The following is a 17,017-nucleotide window of genomic DNA, read 5'->3' as shown; positions in this document are numbered from 1 at the left end:
CTGGAATGCTCTCTGGGAAATGTCAGAACTCAGCTGCTGCAACATGTCAGGGGGAGGGGAAGAGACAAATCAACCCCATTTATTCTCCCAGTGCTGGGAGTGGAGGGCTGCTTTATCCTTCCTGGAGAAATGCAGATCTATGTTGTACACAATCAGAAGCTAGGAGATGGTGAGAGGTCAGACGGCCCTTGTAAGAGGTCAGATCCCCCCTGAGCAAGCAACAAACAAGAAAATAATATTAGGGCCAGTGACTGAGATGATGTCATCAGTCTGCTGCGGGCAGGAGGAAGCATTTCCTCAGTCTCCTCCCCCCTTCCCTCTCCATGATCAGACTCCAAGCAGGGGCCAATCTGTGCTAGAGAAGGGTGAAGGAGCAGGGAGACGAGGAGGTTGGAAGGTATATGGTTGGTGATAACAAATGGCAGGGTGGGTAAGGAATTTATCAGGTTTGCACTGCTGGGTGCCATCTGGAAAAAAAATGTACCTTAAGAACAGCGCATTGGCCAGAACTGTATCTGCATGGAGTTTGTATTATCTCCTCTTTGTGTTTGTGACTTCCCCTGAAATGCTGTTTCTAATAATGCCATCTGACTATGGTGGGGATATTAGATTGTGAGCTCCTCTGATTGTCAGTCACATGACCATGGACCCTGTATAGCGCTGCAGAATATGTTGGTGCCATATCAATACAAAATAATTAATTTCCTGTACCGATAACCACACAGGAACTAAGTGCCCCAAATGAAGACACCGTAGGGAATTCTGGGTGTGTTTGGGGGATGGGTTACCCTGTGTAGGAATGTTGGGGTGTCCATTGAAATGAAGGACAACCCAAATATACCCCTATCAACCCCATCACACCCAAACACATTAAAGGCTGCCCCATCCCAGCATGGGCCGGGGGGTTACCTGATGACCCCCAGGCAGTGATGGGAGGAGTGGTGGAGGTGGGGATGGGGATGACAGGACTGGGGGAGGATGGGGATGACAGGACTGGGGGAGGATGGGGATGACAGGACTGGGGGAAGATGGGGATGAGAGGATGGGGGGGGGGTTAGGATGGGGATAACAGACTGGTGGAGGTGGGGAGACTCTGATCTATAGGAAGCAGTGGCAGTGCTGGGGGGGAGGGGGAGGGGACACCTGGGAGTTGAGTCCCCAGATGGTGCTGGCAGGTCGGGGCAGGTTCTGGAATTGTCTGGGAATTTTCCAGCGTCTCATTTTCCTGCCAGGAATTTCCAATGTTGTCTGATCAGTGGGTGGATCTAGAGTGTTAGCTTTGTGGTCTCTTCATTCTTTGTACCTGGAAGGGTTTCCTAATATTATTCTGTCCTTCTGCAGATAGGAGTTTGGGATAACAGTGATTTGTCTGCACTGTGGAAGCTGCAATCTGATTGGTTGATAAGTGTAACTATGATGTCACCTGCGCTGAGCCAATCTCTGACAATGCCGGATGCCTGGCTGCTCTTTGATGGCGCCTGCAGTGTTGCATTTCTTTCCGAAACTTTCTCAGCGGTTGCCATTGGCAGCCAAAACATCTGCGTCAGTGCCTCCTACTGCCCCGGCGGTGTTATGGTTGTGCGGTAGATAAGAGACGGCAGTGACCTTGTCGCAGTCATGTCAATTTGTCCTCAGCTTTGTTTTGGAGGTTTTGTTGTTTGCAGGAGAATGCGAGGTCAAAGATAACGGCACATGGAAAGAATGCAGCGAGCGATTCTGGATAATGTGCATAGAGGGGGGCTCTCAGAACATTAACAAAACCTTTCCTGGTGCTGCCCGGAGACGCCATTATTATTCCACACACTGCCCCTTCGCCTCCAGTCTCCATGACAACAAGCAGTCACTGCCTCACATTTTGTGCATCACTGAAAATGTTTTTGGTTGCTAAGGACAACCGATTGATGCCGGACATTCCAGGCTCTGTGGCTGGAAAATCACCTTCATCAGCAGAATCCGACCTCAGGCAGATTTATGCTTGCATAAAAACAAAAACCAGACAACTAACCGCATCTTTATCCAGCGCATGCTGGGGTAGGTAGGCCCTGGTACATGCTGCGGGTAGGTAGGCCCTGGTACATGTTGGGGTAGGTAGGTCCTGGAACACACTGGGGTAGGAAGGCCTTGGCACATGCTAGGGGTGAGTGGGCCCTGGCACATGGGATGGGTAGGCCCTGGTACATGTTGGGGTAGGTAGGTCCTGGAACACACTGGGGTAGGTAGACCCTTGCAGTGTCCACATTCTTCTCCTCCCTATTAGCGGCAGATCTGGCTGTGGTCAGCACTATGGTGTTATTTTCAAACTGCCCACCACTGAACTGCTGCCAATCAATCAGCCCTGGGGACAATAATTACCCCGCTGTCTGTGCCCCCCCCAAGGGAAGAAGCCGACCAACCTGACTCCCCATGAGATCCGGTGAGCTGTAATTAGGTTTTGTTCATAGAATTCCTGACTCTTTGTTGTAACCCTGTCATGAATCTTCCTTTAAAATTTATATCCCTTTAACAAATACTCATCTATTTTGTGGTTTTAAACTTGTGCTTTGGTACCTACAAATCCCCTTTTCCTGTCTGGAGTTTCCCTCTATCTGGTTCTGGGTGCCTTTAGTTTCCATTAAATTTCCTCGGGGTCAATGAAGGTAAAATAAAACTTTGGTCAAATCACTGGGGAGGGGGTCAGTGGCACTGGAAACAAATGACAACCCACCAATATACACATCAACCCTATGACATGACCAGGGTCTAACCCTCCCAGCATGCACCAGAGACTATTGCTTCCAGCATGTGTTAGGGCTACTTTTCAGCAGATGATTGTAGGGATGGTTCTGTGCCATGCAAGGGTCGATGGATGTTTGGATTGCACAGATTATAGGGTGTACAGTCAGCACCAGGTGAACAATCTCAGTAGTTTAGAGAGAGAGATTTAGAGATTAGAGGATGGAACAACTTCTATGGGAACTTCTCATCTGCCCTTTCTGCATCTTACAAAATATTTATAGCCTAATGGGGTTGACAACACTCAGTACAAAACCAAAACTGAGGGGCCCAATCTGTGCCAAGGCAGGAATCAATAACACAGAGACACTGATAAAACAGAAATCTCCCCATTGTGGGAGGAGCAGAGACACAGCAGAGACGTCACACAATGGAAAGCCCGAATATAATGATTGGAGTGAATTAGAAAACAGCGAGTTGGCACGCCTGGCACGAGTTTGGGTGAATCGGTCATGTACATTGAAAGGAGGGAGGCAGAAAGAGTTTTTTTTTTAGTAAAATTATGTTCAAAATAGATCAAAACAGCAAAAACGTGATTTACAAAACATTTTTAACAATAAAATTTAGTGATTCCAAAACCCCCCTTGCATTAAACATATGCAAAGTTTAGGGGGGTTTTATTGTTTCAAACTATACAAGCACTTCTAAAATTGCAAAGTGAGAATCCTGGCAGGTTATTGTGTCAGATCTCGTAGATTTAAACCTTGTGAAAGGAGTCCTTGTTTCTTTTCCGGACACTTTTCGCCATAAAGGCTTCCTCAGGGGAACGTGAGACATATATCAGTGTTCTCCCCAGCCCCTTTTAGCCGGGCGCACCACCTGGCACATTTCAGTAACCACCCGGCTGTTTTTGGGTGGTTACTGATGAGTTGGGTCACAATACAGGGGCCACCACCCGCCTACAATTTCTTGCCACCCAGCTTAAAAAAAATTCTGGGTTGAGGACTGTTAATGTTTACATATGTATATGTAAATGCAATGAGAGTTGAAGGTGTTCAAAGCATTAGACAGTGGTAACGGTTTACAAGCATGGTTGGTTATTAATTTTGGTCCTAAGTCATATACCAGATTCGTTTTTGAAGCCATTCGCATGAGGAAACAGGGTCACTGGAGGAGGATCCTTATTAATTTGTGCTTTCTGGTTGAAAAGGAACTTGTGTTAAAAACCCAGATAGTTCTCCCCAATTCCATACATATTTTACTTAGTGTTCAGGCTTACAAGATGGAACTCAACCCCAGTGTTGAAGGTTATTATATATCTCCCATCCCCCCACCCTTTTCCCCTGGGCTGTTTTATTATATGTGTTTGTTTATGTTTTTATTATTATTTGTTGTCTAGGAATATTGGTTTATACCCTGTGCCATATGCTTCCACTAGAGGATATGTAGCTGTTTTTGTACAGGTTCAATATGTGCTATACGGACCCTTTTGCGCTATTATGCTTTTTGTTATATTTTTCTAGGTATATGCAGCTTTCTGGTTCTCCACTTCTGTTAACACGAAGCCTATACTGTTATGTTCAATATGATGTATGCGTTGTATGTTTGATTTTTTGTTATGTTTATCTGTTCTTTTTCTCTGAAAGTTCAATAAAACTGATTGAAACAAAAAAACCCAGATAGTTGGCCTTAGTGGGTTCTGACAGTGTCTATCTCCTCTATTTGGACATAGCAATGACCAATTATTGGTGTTTCAGTTGATCTTTCAATTATCATTGAAGCACATCCACTAGCAACCCTTTTTTCTCATAGAAGTGGTCTAGTGACTAGTAACTAGTGACCATGTTTCCACAGACCAGTGGCTTCAAATCCAAAATTCATTATTGGAACCAACAATTCTTGTAAACAGTTACCACTGACTAATACTTTAAACACCTTCCACTCTCAATGCATTTACAATATGTGTGTCAAGCTCCCTTGAGGAAGCTTTTTTGGCAAAATGCATCAGAGAAAGAGAAACTTAAGGATTCCTTTCATAAGGTTTAAATCTAAGAGACCTGGCACAATAACCTGCTAGGATCCTCACTTTGGAATTTTAGAATTGCTTGTATAGTATGAAACAATAAAATCCTCCCTAAAGCGTACATACATTTAATGCAAGAGGGGTATGGAATTACTAGATTTTATTGTTATATATGTTTTGAATAACACGTTTTTGCTTTTCTGAATATGTTGAACAAAAGAAAACCTCCTTATGCCTCTTTCAATTTGCCTGTTCTCCCTTGGGGTTGGCAATCAAACACAAGAGACACTGGAGATTCTAGTAAATTTATCCATACATTAACCCCTCTTTGTTTAAAACTGTTCTGTAACTCGCTGGGAATGGTGGTATTTGTGTTGATGTCACGAGCTGGGACAGTACAGAGGGGCAGAAAATTCAGTTCTATGACGATATAAACCTCCAATCAGATGCTGACTCACAGATCACGTGAGGGCTTCTCGGAGTGCCGGCACCAGATGTTGTTAGGGGTCAAAAAGATGGAAGGGGTAAATTTGGTACAAAACACACAGCAAGTTTTCTGTTTATTAAAGAATTTTAGTAACATTTTAGCAACCAGAAGTCACCATCATACGTTGCTTATAAATAACATTTCAAACGTTTATATTTCTTCACCTGACAAACTGTCCAAAATATAAAAAACCAAACTCAGGTGTGTTAAAGGTGTGACCCGGCGTGACGTGCGAATCCTGGGCTGATTCATTTCTTCGGGGGACACGGAACATACAGACACCGGCCATCTTGCGCAGATATCACATGACATGGGGACTGACCCTCCCCCAGGGGCGATAAGGCAATTTCTGTATTTATACTCAAAAAGATGCATTTACCGCAGTCACCCCACTACTATCATAGTGGCCCCTGAAGTTACTGCTGGTCAGAGCGCAGGGGCCACATAAAAGCAGTGCTAGGACCACATTGGCAAAGCAGAGGCAGCCATCGCAGGGACCCCGATAAGATTAATGCTACATCCTAGTGGGTAGCTGGGCCAGCACAGCCATGTTTAAAGAAAGGCAACCCCTGTACTGCACCAGCCAGACTGAATCCATCTCCTTATTGCCCGACCCCCAATCAGATCACTCCTCCAGTAAGTGCACCTTCAGAGTAACAACTTCAATCCCCCATGTTGTGATCTTAATATTTGGGGTTTTGACGTTTTTACAACCCGAGATTTCCAGCACTGGGAAAGGTCGGATGGATAAATCGTCTCCCCCGTTATCCGGTGACACCTGCGTCCAATCACAATCCATATGGCTTCAGTGTGTATTGTACGATCTGCCAACATCCAACACAAAGGCATTAAACATTATTGCAATTATTATCTGGGTGAATATCCCAGCACCAAGCACGCTCATCTGAGGGTAAAAATCATGGGCCAACAGGATGACGCAAAATCAGTAAAATATAAGAAGCAAAAATGGCAAAGCAGTGAAAACGGGGAGAACGCCAAGACCACACACAGTGCCGGCAGCGTTACAGTTGCAGCATTTTTAATAAAACAATTTGAGGCTGTATCAAAATTTGTTTAAAAAAATGAGCGATTGCTTTATGGTGGCCCCGCGGGAGCACCAGAGTGCCAGATGAGGCAAAAGTTTAATATATTCTATATATACGGTGAGAGCGCAAATCTGTGGAAGATAAAAATCAAAGCTCTACATAGAAATCTTGCATGTTTACACCAAATAAACCCCAACGCTGCAGAAAGAACAAAACCTCCAACCCATGGACCAGTAAGACGTGGCTGGGGCTTGTGGTGCCACAGCTGGCCAATAACCATAAAGGCAGCTCTGACCAATCGGGTCGGCTTTCTGGAGCATTGCTCGAGAATATTGCGATGTAACGTTAATCATCTCAAAACACAGAAGACGAGAACAGAATTTGTGGATTAAAATATAAAAACATAAAAAAAACTTTGCTAAGTTTCTGCTTTTCTGACCGCTTTGAATTTTCCTCCCCGGTTACATTTTGGAGCGACACACATGTGGATAAAAGTAAAACAAAAATACAGTTAGTGTTAAAGGCAAAAAACAGCAGAGAACCAAAGGCCACCCCAGCATATAATGGAAGTCCGTGTCTTCCAGGAATCTTCCACGCCTGCAATCTATCGGTGGGCACAGAAATGAAGATGTCCAATGTGTTCCACCAGCCGTGAGGGAGCCGGGCACTGGGCGTTCCACAATAGTTTGCTTACAACAGCAATGCTTTCCGGTGTCTGGATTGCAGGCCACAAAGTTCGGTCAGGAACTCTCAGCCCCGACTCTCCCCCTCCCCCCCACTTCGGTCAATGTTCATTAAGGGGGTACGTAGGGGGGTGGGGAGCGGTATGGGGTCATTTTTTTGGGGCGAGAGCCTTTGCCCTCCATGGGAGCTGTGAAAGGTGGGGGAGGCTGGTATGGTGGGGCATTAGGGTCCTCATCCCTTAGTGGCGTGTACTCCCCCAAGGTGTCCTGGTTTAGTGGGATTGACTCTGGCACATTCTGGTTTGGGTATTCGGGGGGTGGCAGAGGTGCTTTCTCCTCCTTCAGGATCAGTGGCATGCTGGAGGAAGGAGGTGGCTTCGCATCGTCCAGTTCATCTGCGAATATGATAGGGACGCCCTTCTTAATAAATGTCGCCTGATCCTCGATGGTCAGTTTGCCTTTCCGTTTCTTGCGGTAACAAATCATGGCAATTATTCCGGCAATTAGTAAGATGGCAGCCACAACCACGGCCGGTATCACTGTATGGAGGTAAACATCGTCCTCGCTGCTTTTTTCTGGGTTTCGGTCAGCAGCTAAAGTGGGGGTGACGATGGTGACGATCTGCTCCCCGGGGGTCAGAGGGAAAGAGACCTGGTGGGGGAGCAAATGACTACAACTCCCAGCAAGTGACACGTTAATCTCCTCCAGCTTAAACTCAGGCTCTAGGGCTGTGGCAAAATGTGGTCTGACTTTCTCATTTTCACCGTAAATCTTCCTAGCCACCACTTCAATCTGCTCTTTAGGACACGGATCCACAGGAAGGGTGTTATTGGTCCACTCCACAATGATGGAACCTTTGGAAATGTTCTGCAAGGTGACCGAGCTGCTGTTTCTATCACCAAACGCCAAACTGAGCTTCTTCACCAACTGGATCTTCTTACCGATATCATTGGCCACAGAAATATATTCACCCTGGAACTTAGCCCTGAATTTTACTGGCGACGGCTCCTTGAGAAACAAATTACGGACTTGAATTTCAAGAGCATCGACTGCACTGAGACCACCCTTGTCTGTAGCTTTCAGGTAGTACTCGTGGTCACCTACATGGCTGGCATCAGGCATACCATACATTACTTGGCTGGCACTGTTCAATATCACCCATGTCTTGTCCCGTAGGCTTGCATTCTTCCTGGGCTCCAGAGTCAGCCTCAAATTATCAGTTGTTCCATCTTCCTTATCATAGAACGTGTCCGGTGGAATCTTCACCTCAAAGTACGTCCCCACCCACGCAACAACTTTATCTATGTGATTTTTCAGTTCTGGTTCGGTGTTGAAGGGTCGTGGGATGCCACTGGTGGAGCTGCGGGTGCGGCTCGGAGATGTGGTCTCAAGTTTTATTGTGGGGGTTTTGGTAGTTTTGGGAGGCCTTGGTTTTTTGGTTGGCTTCTTAGTTGTGGTGGTGGTGGAATCTGTAGCAGGTTTCAGGGTGGTCACCCGTGGTTTCTTGGTGGTGGCAGAAGGTGGTGTGACCACGGCTGTTGGTTCTATATAGGAAGGTCTGGTCATTGTTGGGCGGATAGGCCCAGGGAACACGCTGGTTGTTTCCAGTTTGGTTGGCTGGATTGGGCCAAGTGTTGGTGTGTGCATAATAGGGCCCCTGGTTCTGAGGGTAATGGTGGGTTTGCCAGGCAGTGGAATGGGCTCACGGACTGGGGGGGCAGTTGTATCTGTTGGAGGGGCAATTGCTGGTGAAGTTGGAGTTGGTACAATTCTGACAGGAGGTTCGTGGACAGCACTGGTTGGTGGTCCGATGGCGGTAACAGGGGTTGGGGTGGTGTAAATCTGTCGCCTTAACCGTTTAGGTGTGTGTGGCTTTTTGTTGGCAATGTGCCACCCTACAACGGGGTACCCAAGCTGGGCAGACATTGTGCCTTCTTTAGCCGGAACCTCCACAGAACTGATATTTGGGACACTGTTCTGATCCATAGAACAGCCAACTTTCCACGACAGCAAAGCTCCATTTTCCACAACTTTTTTGGCATTGCCGGGCCCGGCCATAAAAGCCGACATATCGAAGAGTCTGTTATTCACCACCGGCACCAATTTCATCTGATAGAGCTCCACCTCTGAGAAGTCTCGCATCCTCTTCAGCACCTCCACCCTCTCCTTAGGGCTCATTTTTGTCAGATCTGCATCCAGAATAACCGTCAGAATAGTAATGGGCTCATCTGGGCCACAGAGGAAAGGGGCCACATCACTGGTCTCTTGTCCCGTCACCCGCACAGACTGGGGCTCACTGTGGTCCTCAGGATGAACTTCGATGGAGAAAACCTCAGCAGCCTGCGGAATAAAACTTCCATTTTCTGCCACCAGAAACGAGGCCACAGAAATCTCATAAACTCCCTTATCTCCCTCTAAGGGGAGCCCTTCCAGGATGTCACCGTCCCAGTGTAACCACAAAGGCAGTGTCTCCTTTCCATTTTCATTTATCTGAAAGAGAGAAAAAACAACAAGATTGAAGAATAGAAATATGAACCCAAGCAAAGTAGCTGACACTCTAATGCCCCCCCCAGTCACACACTATTATTATACATTTATATAGCTCTGACATATACCACAGCGCTGTACAGAAAACCCCTAGGTAGTGAGGACATACACACGCCATGCAGAGTCTCTGACATTCACACAGCAGATTGGAGTGTTGCCGCTCTCACACATTGAAAGATTTTTGTGAGATTGGAAATTGATGACCAATAAGGATTTATTGGCTGTTTAGTCTCCAACAGTGAGGCAGGGCAGCCTCTGCACAACCTGAACAAAGATGGTGCCTTGCAGAGAATACACACAGCCTGGAACCAATTGTCAGAGAAAGTTCCATTTACATGAAATGAATCCATCAATCGATGAATATTGGGAATGGAACACGCGGGAGGTGTGCTGGCGGAATGCGTTTATTTGCGTGCAGCGTCGCATGTCATCCAGGAATCCTGGGGGTGCTGGGGCAGGGCAGATATTTCTGAAGATGTCTTTCATTCTGGGTGGATGTCTATTTTTAGAAGGCTTTGCACTGTACGCTGTGGCCTATATTTGGAAAGCTGAGCTGTGCTGCTTCTTTTACTCAGACAACAGCAACGAGCATTCCCAGGCAGACAAATGCACCCCCATGAGGTATAAATAGGGGGGTCAGGTCCAGGATTCATGCTGTGTAGATGAAATTTCCCATAATGCTTTGCTAGGGATCCCTGGTGTTGTCAGGGGGGCAATAAATAACTGGAAGGTCTCAGCCAATCAGAAGAGGCTTCTGAAAAGCATTCCATGACATCTGCATAATGCTGCGAATGTCCGACCAATCAGAGAAGCTTCATTCACACCACCAGGCGTCTAAGAACGGTAATAAAATATTGATGGCTGTACAGTGATTATGTGACAGAGCCATCGATCCCCCGGCGACATCTGTGCAGCACCTAAAGGGAAATACCTGACATGAAGCTCTGGGGGGGCCATCCACTACAATCCATACAGCCATAACGCATGCTGGGATAAAGGGGCGACAGGTCCACATCGACCATACATGGGGCGACCCTGCCTGACAATGAGGGGGGGAGCTGCTCTGTCCTCCCCCAAGGGGTTTCATTGGGGGAAGATGCCTACAGACAGCGCCAAGGTAGTAACTGAACAGAGAACCCCGGTGCTGCGAGATCTGCTAGTGAAAGCTGGGAACCCCCTGACAACAACCCACAGAGGTGCAGTGCAGATAGTCACCAGACCACCCATCCTCTGAGCGATGGGTAGCCTGGATCAGGGCCTTGTCTCTTCGCTGCCTGGAATGTTATATTTAGCCGATGAATCCAACACGCTGAGTATATTTGGTGTTCATACAATGCTGACCTTTCCAAGATAACATCGGCTCCTCTTACAGCACCACTGGAAATATCTGCCCCTGCATGCCAAATCTGCACCACCCCCTAAATGATTTAACCCATAAGGACCTGGAAACCAGGGAGGGGCAAAAACAAAGCCATTACAACCTCTGAGCTTGGAATTATTATTAATAAACAAGATTTATATAGCCCCAACATATTACGCACAGCTGTACATCAAATAGGGGTTGCAAATGACAGACAGATACAAACAGTGACACAGGAGGAGGACAGGCCCAGAAGAGCTTACAATCTATGAGGTGGGGGGAGTAACATTACAATGTAGGGCCGTATTTGTGATTCACCCAATTTATTGAGCAGACCGGCATCATAATATTTGGCTTTTATTCAATGCCTAAAGAGAACCTGTGGTGCCAGTACTCCCAGGAACAATAACGGGTAAAGGGTATTTGAAGGGTGAACCCCATGCCTTGCATCTTTCTAAAGCCCCACCCCTTTTATTAGGCCACCCCCTTTACATACAGCCAATCAAAGCTTAGCTACAGAAATCCCTACAATGTTCTGAAATACTGAATGACAGCCAAGAGACCTCCCAAACACCCACAACCTAACCTCCTAATGCTGCCACTGCAATATGGAGGCAACCAGGAACAATTACCAGGCAGCCATCTTTGCAGCAGGTTTTCTGTGTACCTGCCACCCCTGAGTGATGGACTTCGTTACTCCTTGACTACAGGGAATAAGATTAGGAATTTCTGGCACAAAGATTACACCATGTTCTCGCTATCACCCCACAGGGGTGCTGGCTACATCTCTGCCCTATGTAAACACACATCATCAGAGTGGATGAGGAGCTCTCATTAATGAATGTTTGCACTTTTCCTGTTGGCGTTTTTATGAACTTCCATGGATTGTGTTTGGGTCCTCGGAGAAGACAATAGAGGGAACCCGGACCTGACACAGGAACTGACATTCTGCACAATTAGGCAAAAAGCCTCCAGCAGCTGCCTGACCCCAACCCACCACACAACAAATATCTGCTGTCCTCACCTGCATTATAGAGGGTGACTGAGACAAACATTAGGGTTAGAGTTCCCCCTTACAGTTTATTGGCTCCACACCACAACCCCCCACCTCCACCACCCCCTCACAACCCTGCGCCGCCCTACCCCAGACATCACCCTGTTGCCGCCCCAGACATATGCAGGACTAGGAGTTATTGACCCCACTCACACAGACATCACTTTGTTGCCCCCCAGATACACACAAGACTAGCAGTTATTGCCCCCAATTACACAGATCTGCCTCTGGATACACACAGGGTCCTTGTGCTAACTGACCCAAATAGAAGTTCTGTCAGGAAGACCACAGAATAGGATGCAGAGTTTCCAGCAGCTCGCTCAGAGTTTCCATGAAGCTTCTGCAGCCACAGAAAGGGAGGATTGTGGGTGACCAGGCTGGGATGACGGGTGTATGGGGTGTACAGAGTGTGATGGGCTGGCCTTCTTGTCTTAACCCAGGGCAAGGATTTTTCTAAGTTAGCCTCAGACTGAAGATAAATCTCCTGGGGTCGGCAACTCTCAGATTGGCGGTGGGGACTTTGAAGTTTTGTCCCTGCTACCTCCCTCCCCCACACATAATGGCTTTTATTTTGCAGCCTTTGATATGAAGAGCTGGCAATCCGCACAAGGTGACCTCCGGAATGTTTTCTCTGGAAGGAGAACAAGATCCCACACACCGGGTACCTGGAGGGAATAATCTGGAAGAGCCCAGACGCTTCCCCTGACCCAGTGCTGGAATTGGTGAGCGGAGACCCCGCTGTGTAAAGCAAACCCTCAGTTTTTAGGGGGGGATTGTATGCAGAGAACACAAAGGTCACAACTATTACCAAAGTGCTGGGGCAACACCCCGAACCCTCAAACTCTGCACAATGAAAACTTATCCCAGGAAAAGAAATCCGCAGAACTGCTAAAATCTGTTCTAGCTGAGCTGCACCCAACACAGAGGCAGAGCTGGGAGGGGAAATAGGGCACGTAAATATGTCTAAATAATGAATAAAGATGGCGGACTACTGCGTGAGAGAATTTTGGATGATGCAGCACTGTGCCGATTGGAGAATAGAAGAGACAATCACTTACCTTTTTGCCTCGATAGACAAATACTCCCCTAGCCGCTCTCCTCGGTCCTCCAATGACCTAATAATGACTTCCTCATTCATAATCTCCTCACACGCACAGCTCCAAACTTTTCTAGAGCTGCCCAGACTCTCTGGAATAAATAGTCTTCCTCGTCCTATTCAGTTTGCTCCTACTTTCTGCTCATTTAAAAGAGCACTAAAAACCCATTTTTTTCAAACTTAACTAACCCATCTTCTTCTGTCCTAAAACCCTCACTACTTCCCACCATTCTATATCCCCCTCCTATTGTCTGGTGCTTCCCCCACCTCCTAGACTGCAAGCTCTTCGGGGCAGAATCCTTTCCTCATCCTGCGTCACTGTCTGTATCCGTCTGTCATTTGCTATTTAATGTACAGCTTTGTGGAATATGATGGCGCTATATAAATCCTGTTTATTAATAATCATGCAGGGGACGTGGATAAGCAGATGATAGAGACGAACATGCAAGGGACCTGAGCCTTGGATAAGATGGGAGGGGACAGGTGGAGACTACAGACAGATATTAGTGGCTCTGTTACCACATTGATATCAGTGCATGCTGAGGCGGAAGATGGTGGAGGAGACGTCAGAGCGCTCATAACATTCCAGCACTGACAATGGCAGTAATTAAGGCACACTGCTGGGGGGGGGGGTTTATGGTCTGGTAACAGCTGCATACCCCCCCCCCCCCATGGCTGTACTGGCTGTGCACAGCTGGGAAAGTCACATTTCATGTTTAGCAGTCACAGAAAATCCCTTTATTTGTAAATGAGTTGGAGCTCTGATTAAATTACAGCCATTTGTTCAGACACAAAAGCTGCATTTCCGAGCTGCCGCCATCCAAGCACCACACATACCGGCACAGAGCGTGTATGTACCTGTCCGGGAGGCCCATGGCATGTGGAGGGCGCTGCTTGCATTAAATGCGTGCCGCCAGAGGAAACATCTAGTAATACCTGGCACAGCAACATATAATCCAGCCAATTATATGAAAGTCTGAAATGTGAAAGGTCACAGCGAAGATGGAGTTGGAGAGACGCCACATGACGGATTGCTGCAAAACACACTGCATACCCTGCGCTGGGGACACAGTTTGCCCAATGTGGAGGGCTTCCCTGCCCCATAATTCTAAACCATAGGAACACTCCCTCCCCTGTGGAGGTCAGCCAATCACCAAGGACAACCATACAGAATTTTGGTGCTGGGGCTCTAGTTAGGGAGGGCAAATAAAGTGACCCCAGGCAGAGGCACTGAGCAGAGACCACACAGCCCCCCAGACACATTGAGTTTGTACAATGATGTCGTTATTGCAGCACATCGAGTCTGTGGAGCATTTTTAAGGGAACAGAACATTTCAGATCCCCTCACCTTGACTACTTCTTCCCCCGACGGGCGTAGGTGGGTGGGAATGGTGATCCTGAAGACGCGGCCCACCATGGCAGAGCTGTCAGGGATGCCAGTTGCAGGGGCCACAGACTCTTTAGGTTCAGAAAACAGCAAATGCATGGAGGCTTCGAGCTGGCCATCCCATTCTCGAGCTGTGTCCAGAGGCTCATTCAGCCAGGCGCAGTGAGCAGAAGAGGCCACCAGGAGCACCAGGAGGCTGCGCCAGAGGGAAGGAAATGCAACGGCAGCCAAACTCATCTTTCACCTCTTCAGCGACCAAAAATCACACAGCAGCGGCAGTGCTCACTGGATGCGGAGTCCCCTTATTCCGACCATCCTAGAGGGGAAAAAACAAATAGAATGTAAACCAAACCTGGAACCCCAGGAATGTGTGCAGCGCCCCCTATGTGTCACACAGGAGCATACACCCCAATACTCCCCACCCCCCAATGTGTCATACAGACAGAACCAATATTAGCGCACTCCGTTACCAACGGGGACGGTCTCTCACTCTCCAATCATTGGATCTCGTCACTTCTGTCAGCAAGTTCTCACACACAGAACAACCGGCTTTCCATCCTGCACCCGAGCAACAGACTGACAGGAAAAGCCATAACCCGGAGGAACCAACCAAGAGCACTGTGAGGACGATGACCTCTGATTGGCTGCTGGGAGTTGGGAAAAATCACCAACTTACTGCATGAGAACCAGCAACAGTGCAGCAAAGCTAAGGAAGACCTCCGGACATGCAGAACCCTCCCTGCACTTCCCGCATTCCATGACTATCTATCGCCGGGACATGTGACACAAAATTCCAGCACAAAGGAGGAGTGACAAACTATACCAGGTAACCAATTCTAGGCTCAGAAAATGGGGGACTCGGCCTTCAGAGGGAATTCTTTCATTTGATAGAACATGTAGTGTATGAAATAAGGGCACTTACAGCAACACCCCCCAGTGGTCAGTGAGGGGTTACATGGGTGAAATGTCACCAGGCGTCAGGAGCTGCACTGTGCACAATGCTAACATGTTTAGGATCCAGATATATAAGGAGGGCAGAGATCAGCCTACGCTGACATTTCAGACATCACAGGGGAAGAGGGCCACTTCCTCAATCCGTATCCCACGGCAACCAATACACCCTCACTCAGCAAACACCAGAAAAAAAACAGACAACCGCTTGATAGCAAAAACCTCAGCAAATTTTTTCATAAGCTGAGCACTGCAATGGCCTCCAGAACCAAAGCCTGACAGCTGCGGCCATCCTCAGCTTTTAAATGGCAGCTGACATGGGGGATACAGGCACAGCCAATTACATCCCACCTGTCACTCAGACTAGGTAAAAGTTGTGATTGGCTAATGCGGGCAGAGGCGAGGAGTCATCTGGTGGGTGCTGAGAAACCACAGGGTCAACCAGCGCCCCCCCGCACCCCATAGGGTCACCCAGCATACCCCCTGCACCCCATAGGGTGACCCAGCATAACCCCCCCTGCACCCCATAGGGTCACCCAGCATAACCCCCCCTGCACCCCATAGGGTCACCCAGCATACCCCCCCCAACACACACACCCTATAGTCCTCCCCACCCCATCATGAGGCCGTGCACAGTGTCTGCACTCTGCCAATGTAAATAGAATTCTCTATATTAATATTTACCCAGCAGAGCCCCCCCCGCCCATGTAACACCAATGAGCATAATACATAACCCCATCACTGCTGGAGACACTGAAGAGGAAGTGGTGAGGATGAAAGTCTGAAATTAGATTTGTCACCTTTGCACCATGTGAAATGAAATATGTACACTTTTACCCGTTACCCCAACAGTGGGCCCTGTAAATATTCTGATATGTCATGTGATGAAAACAAACCATTCAGGTGTCAACAGTAGAGGGTTCAGTGCTGTGTGTGTGTGTGTGTGGGGGGGTTTGGGGGTAGGTACACCTCATCCAATCGCTGACAACCTGCAGCAGGAGAAGTGGGACTGCCAGGCGCTGCCAATGCCCAGCGCTGAGAGGAAACTGCGATAGAAACGCTCTGCAGAGTCTCCCACTGACATTTATAAAGCCCCCGGCACGCTGCCAGGAGGGTGCGAAGGGGCCCTGGGGCCGGGTTTATCTCACCAGCTGCTATTTATACAGCGGATGCTCCTTTTACTCTCCCATAATTCCCGGTTATATTTAGTCAACGCCAACACCGGCTCCACGCTGGCCACAACCCCCCCCCCACATACAGCTCAGCGCCAAGTCTGCACCCTCCCTGTGCTAAAGGGGTCTCCCAACCTCCCCAGATCTCCTTCAGTTCCCCTCATAACACAGGAAGAGAAGGGGCCTGTGCTGATTATACTTCACAATGTATCAAAGACACAGGGGTGACACACGGGGGTCGGCGGGGACACCCTAAACCCAGACTCCATGTCCAAAGCTGCAAGTTGAGGGCTCGCACCAAGCCCAGGTCTGAGCTGCAAGGAAACCCCACAGATATGACAGCCACTTGGTGAGCTTGAAGAGACGACGACCATCTGAGAATTCCCATCTGGGTCCAATGTAGGTAGAACAGACAGGGAATTCCCCAAACTGAACCTAACACCAGGACTACAAATCCCAGCATGCCCAGCCAGGGGCATAGACAGGAAGAGAGCCAGGC

The 17,017-nt window shown here is 48.0% G+C and overlaps 1 protein-coding gene across 3 annotated transcripts in view; it reads right to left on the bottom strand.

The window, feature by feature from the left end:
- Window positions 1-5,264: 5,264 nt before the first annotated feature.
- The window catches only part of DAG1 (dystroglycan 1), a 34,267-nt gene continuing 22,514 nt past the window's right edge, over window positions 5,265-17,017 (bottom strand). For all 3 annotated transcript variants that reach the window (XM_072420275.1, XM_072420276.1, XM_072420274.1), the window contains 2 exons: window positions 14,357-14,711; window positions 5,265-9,441 (listed from right to left, as the gene is read on the bottom strand). In XM_072420275.1, coding sequence (XP_072276376.1) covers window positions 7,063-9,441; window positions 14,357-14,632 — 2,655 coding nt within the window. In that variant the 5' untranslated portion in view covers window positions 14,633-14,711 and the 3' untranslated portion in view covers window positions 5,265-7,062. The remainder of the gene's footprint in view (window positions 9,442-14,356; window positions 14,712-17,017) is intronic.

Source organism: Pyxicephalus adspersus, chromosome 8, assembly GCF_032062135.1.
Source record: "Pyxicephalus adspersus chromosome 8, UCB_Pads_2.0, whole genome shotgun sequence".
NCBI lineage: Eukaryota > Metazoa > Chordata > Amphibia > Anura > Pyxicephalidae > Pyxicephalus > Pyxicephalus adspersus.
This window is presented reverse-complemented; position numbering and strand designations above follow the sequence as displayed.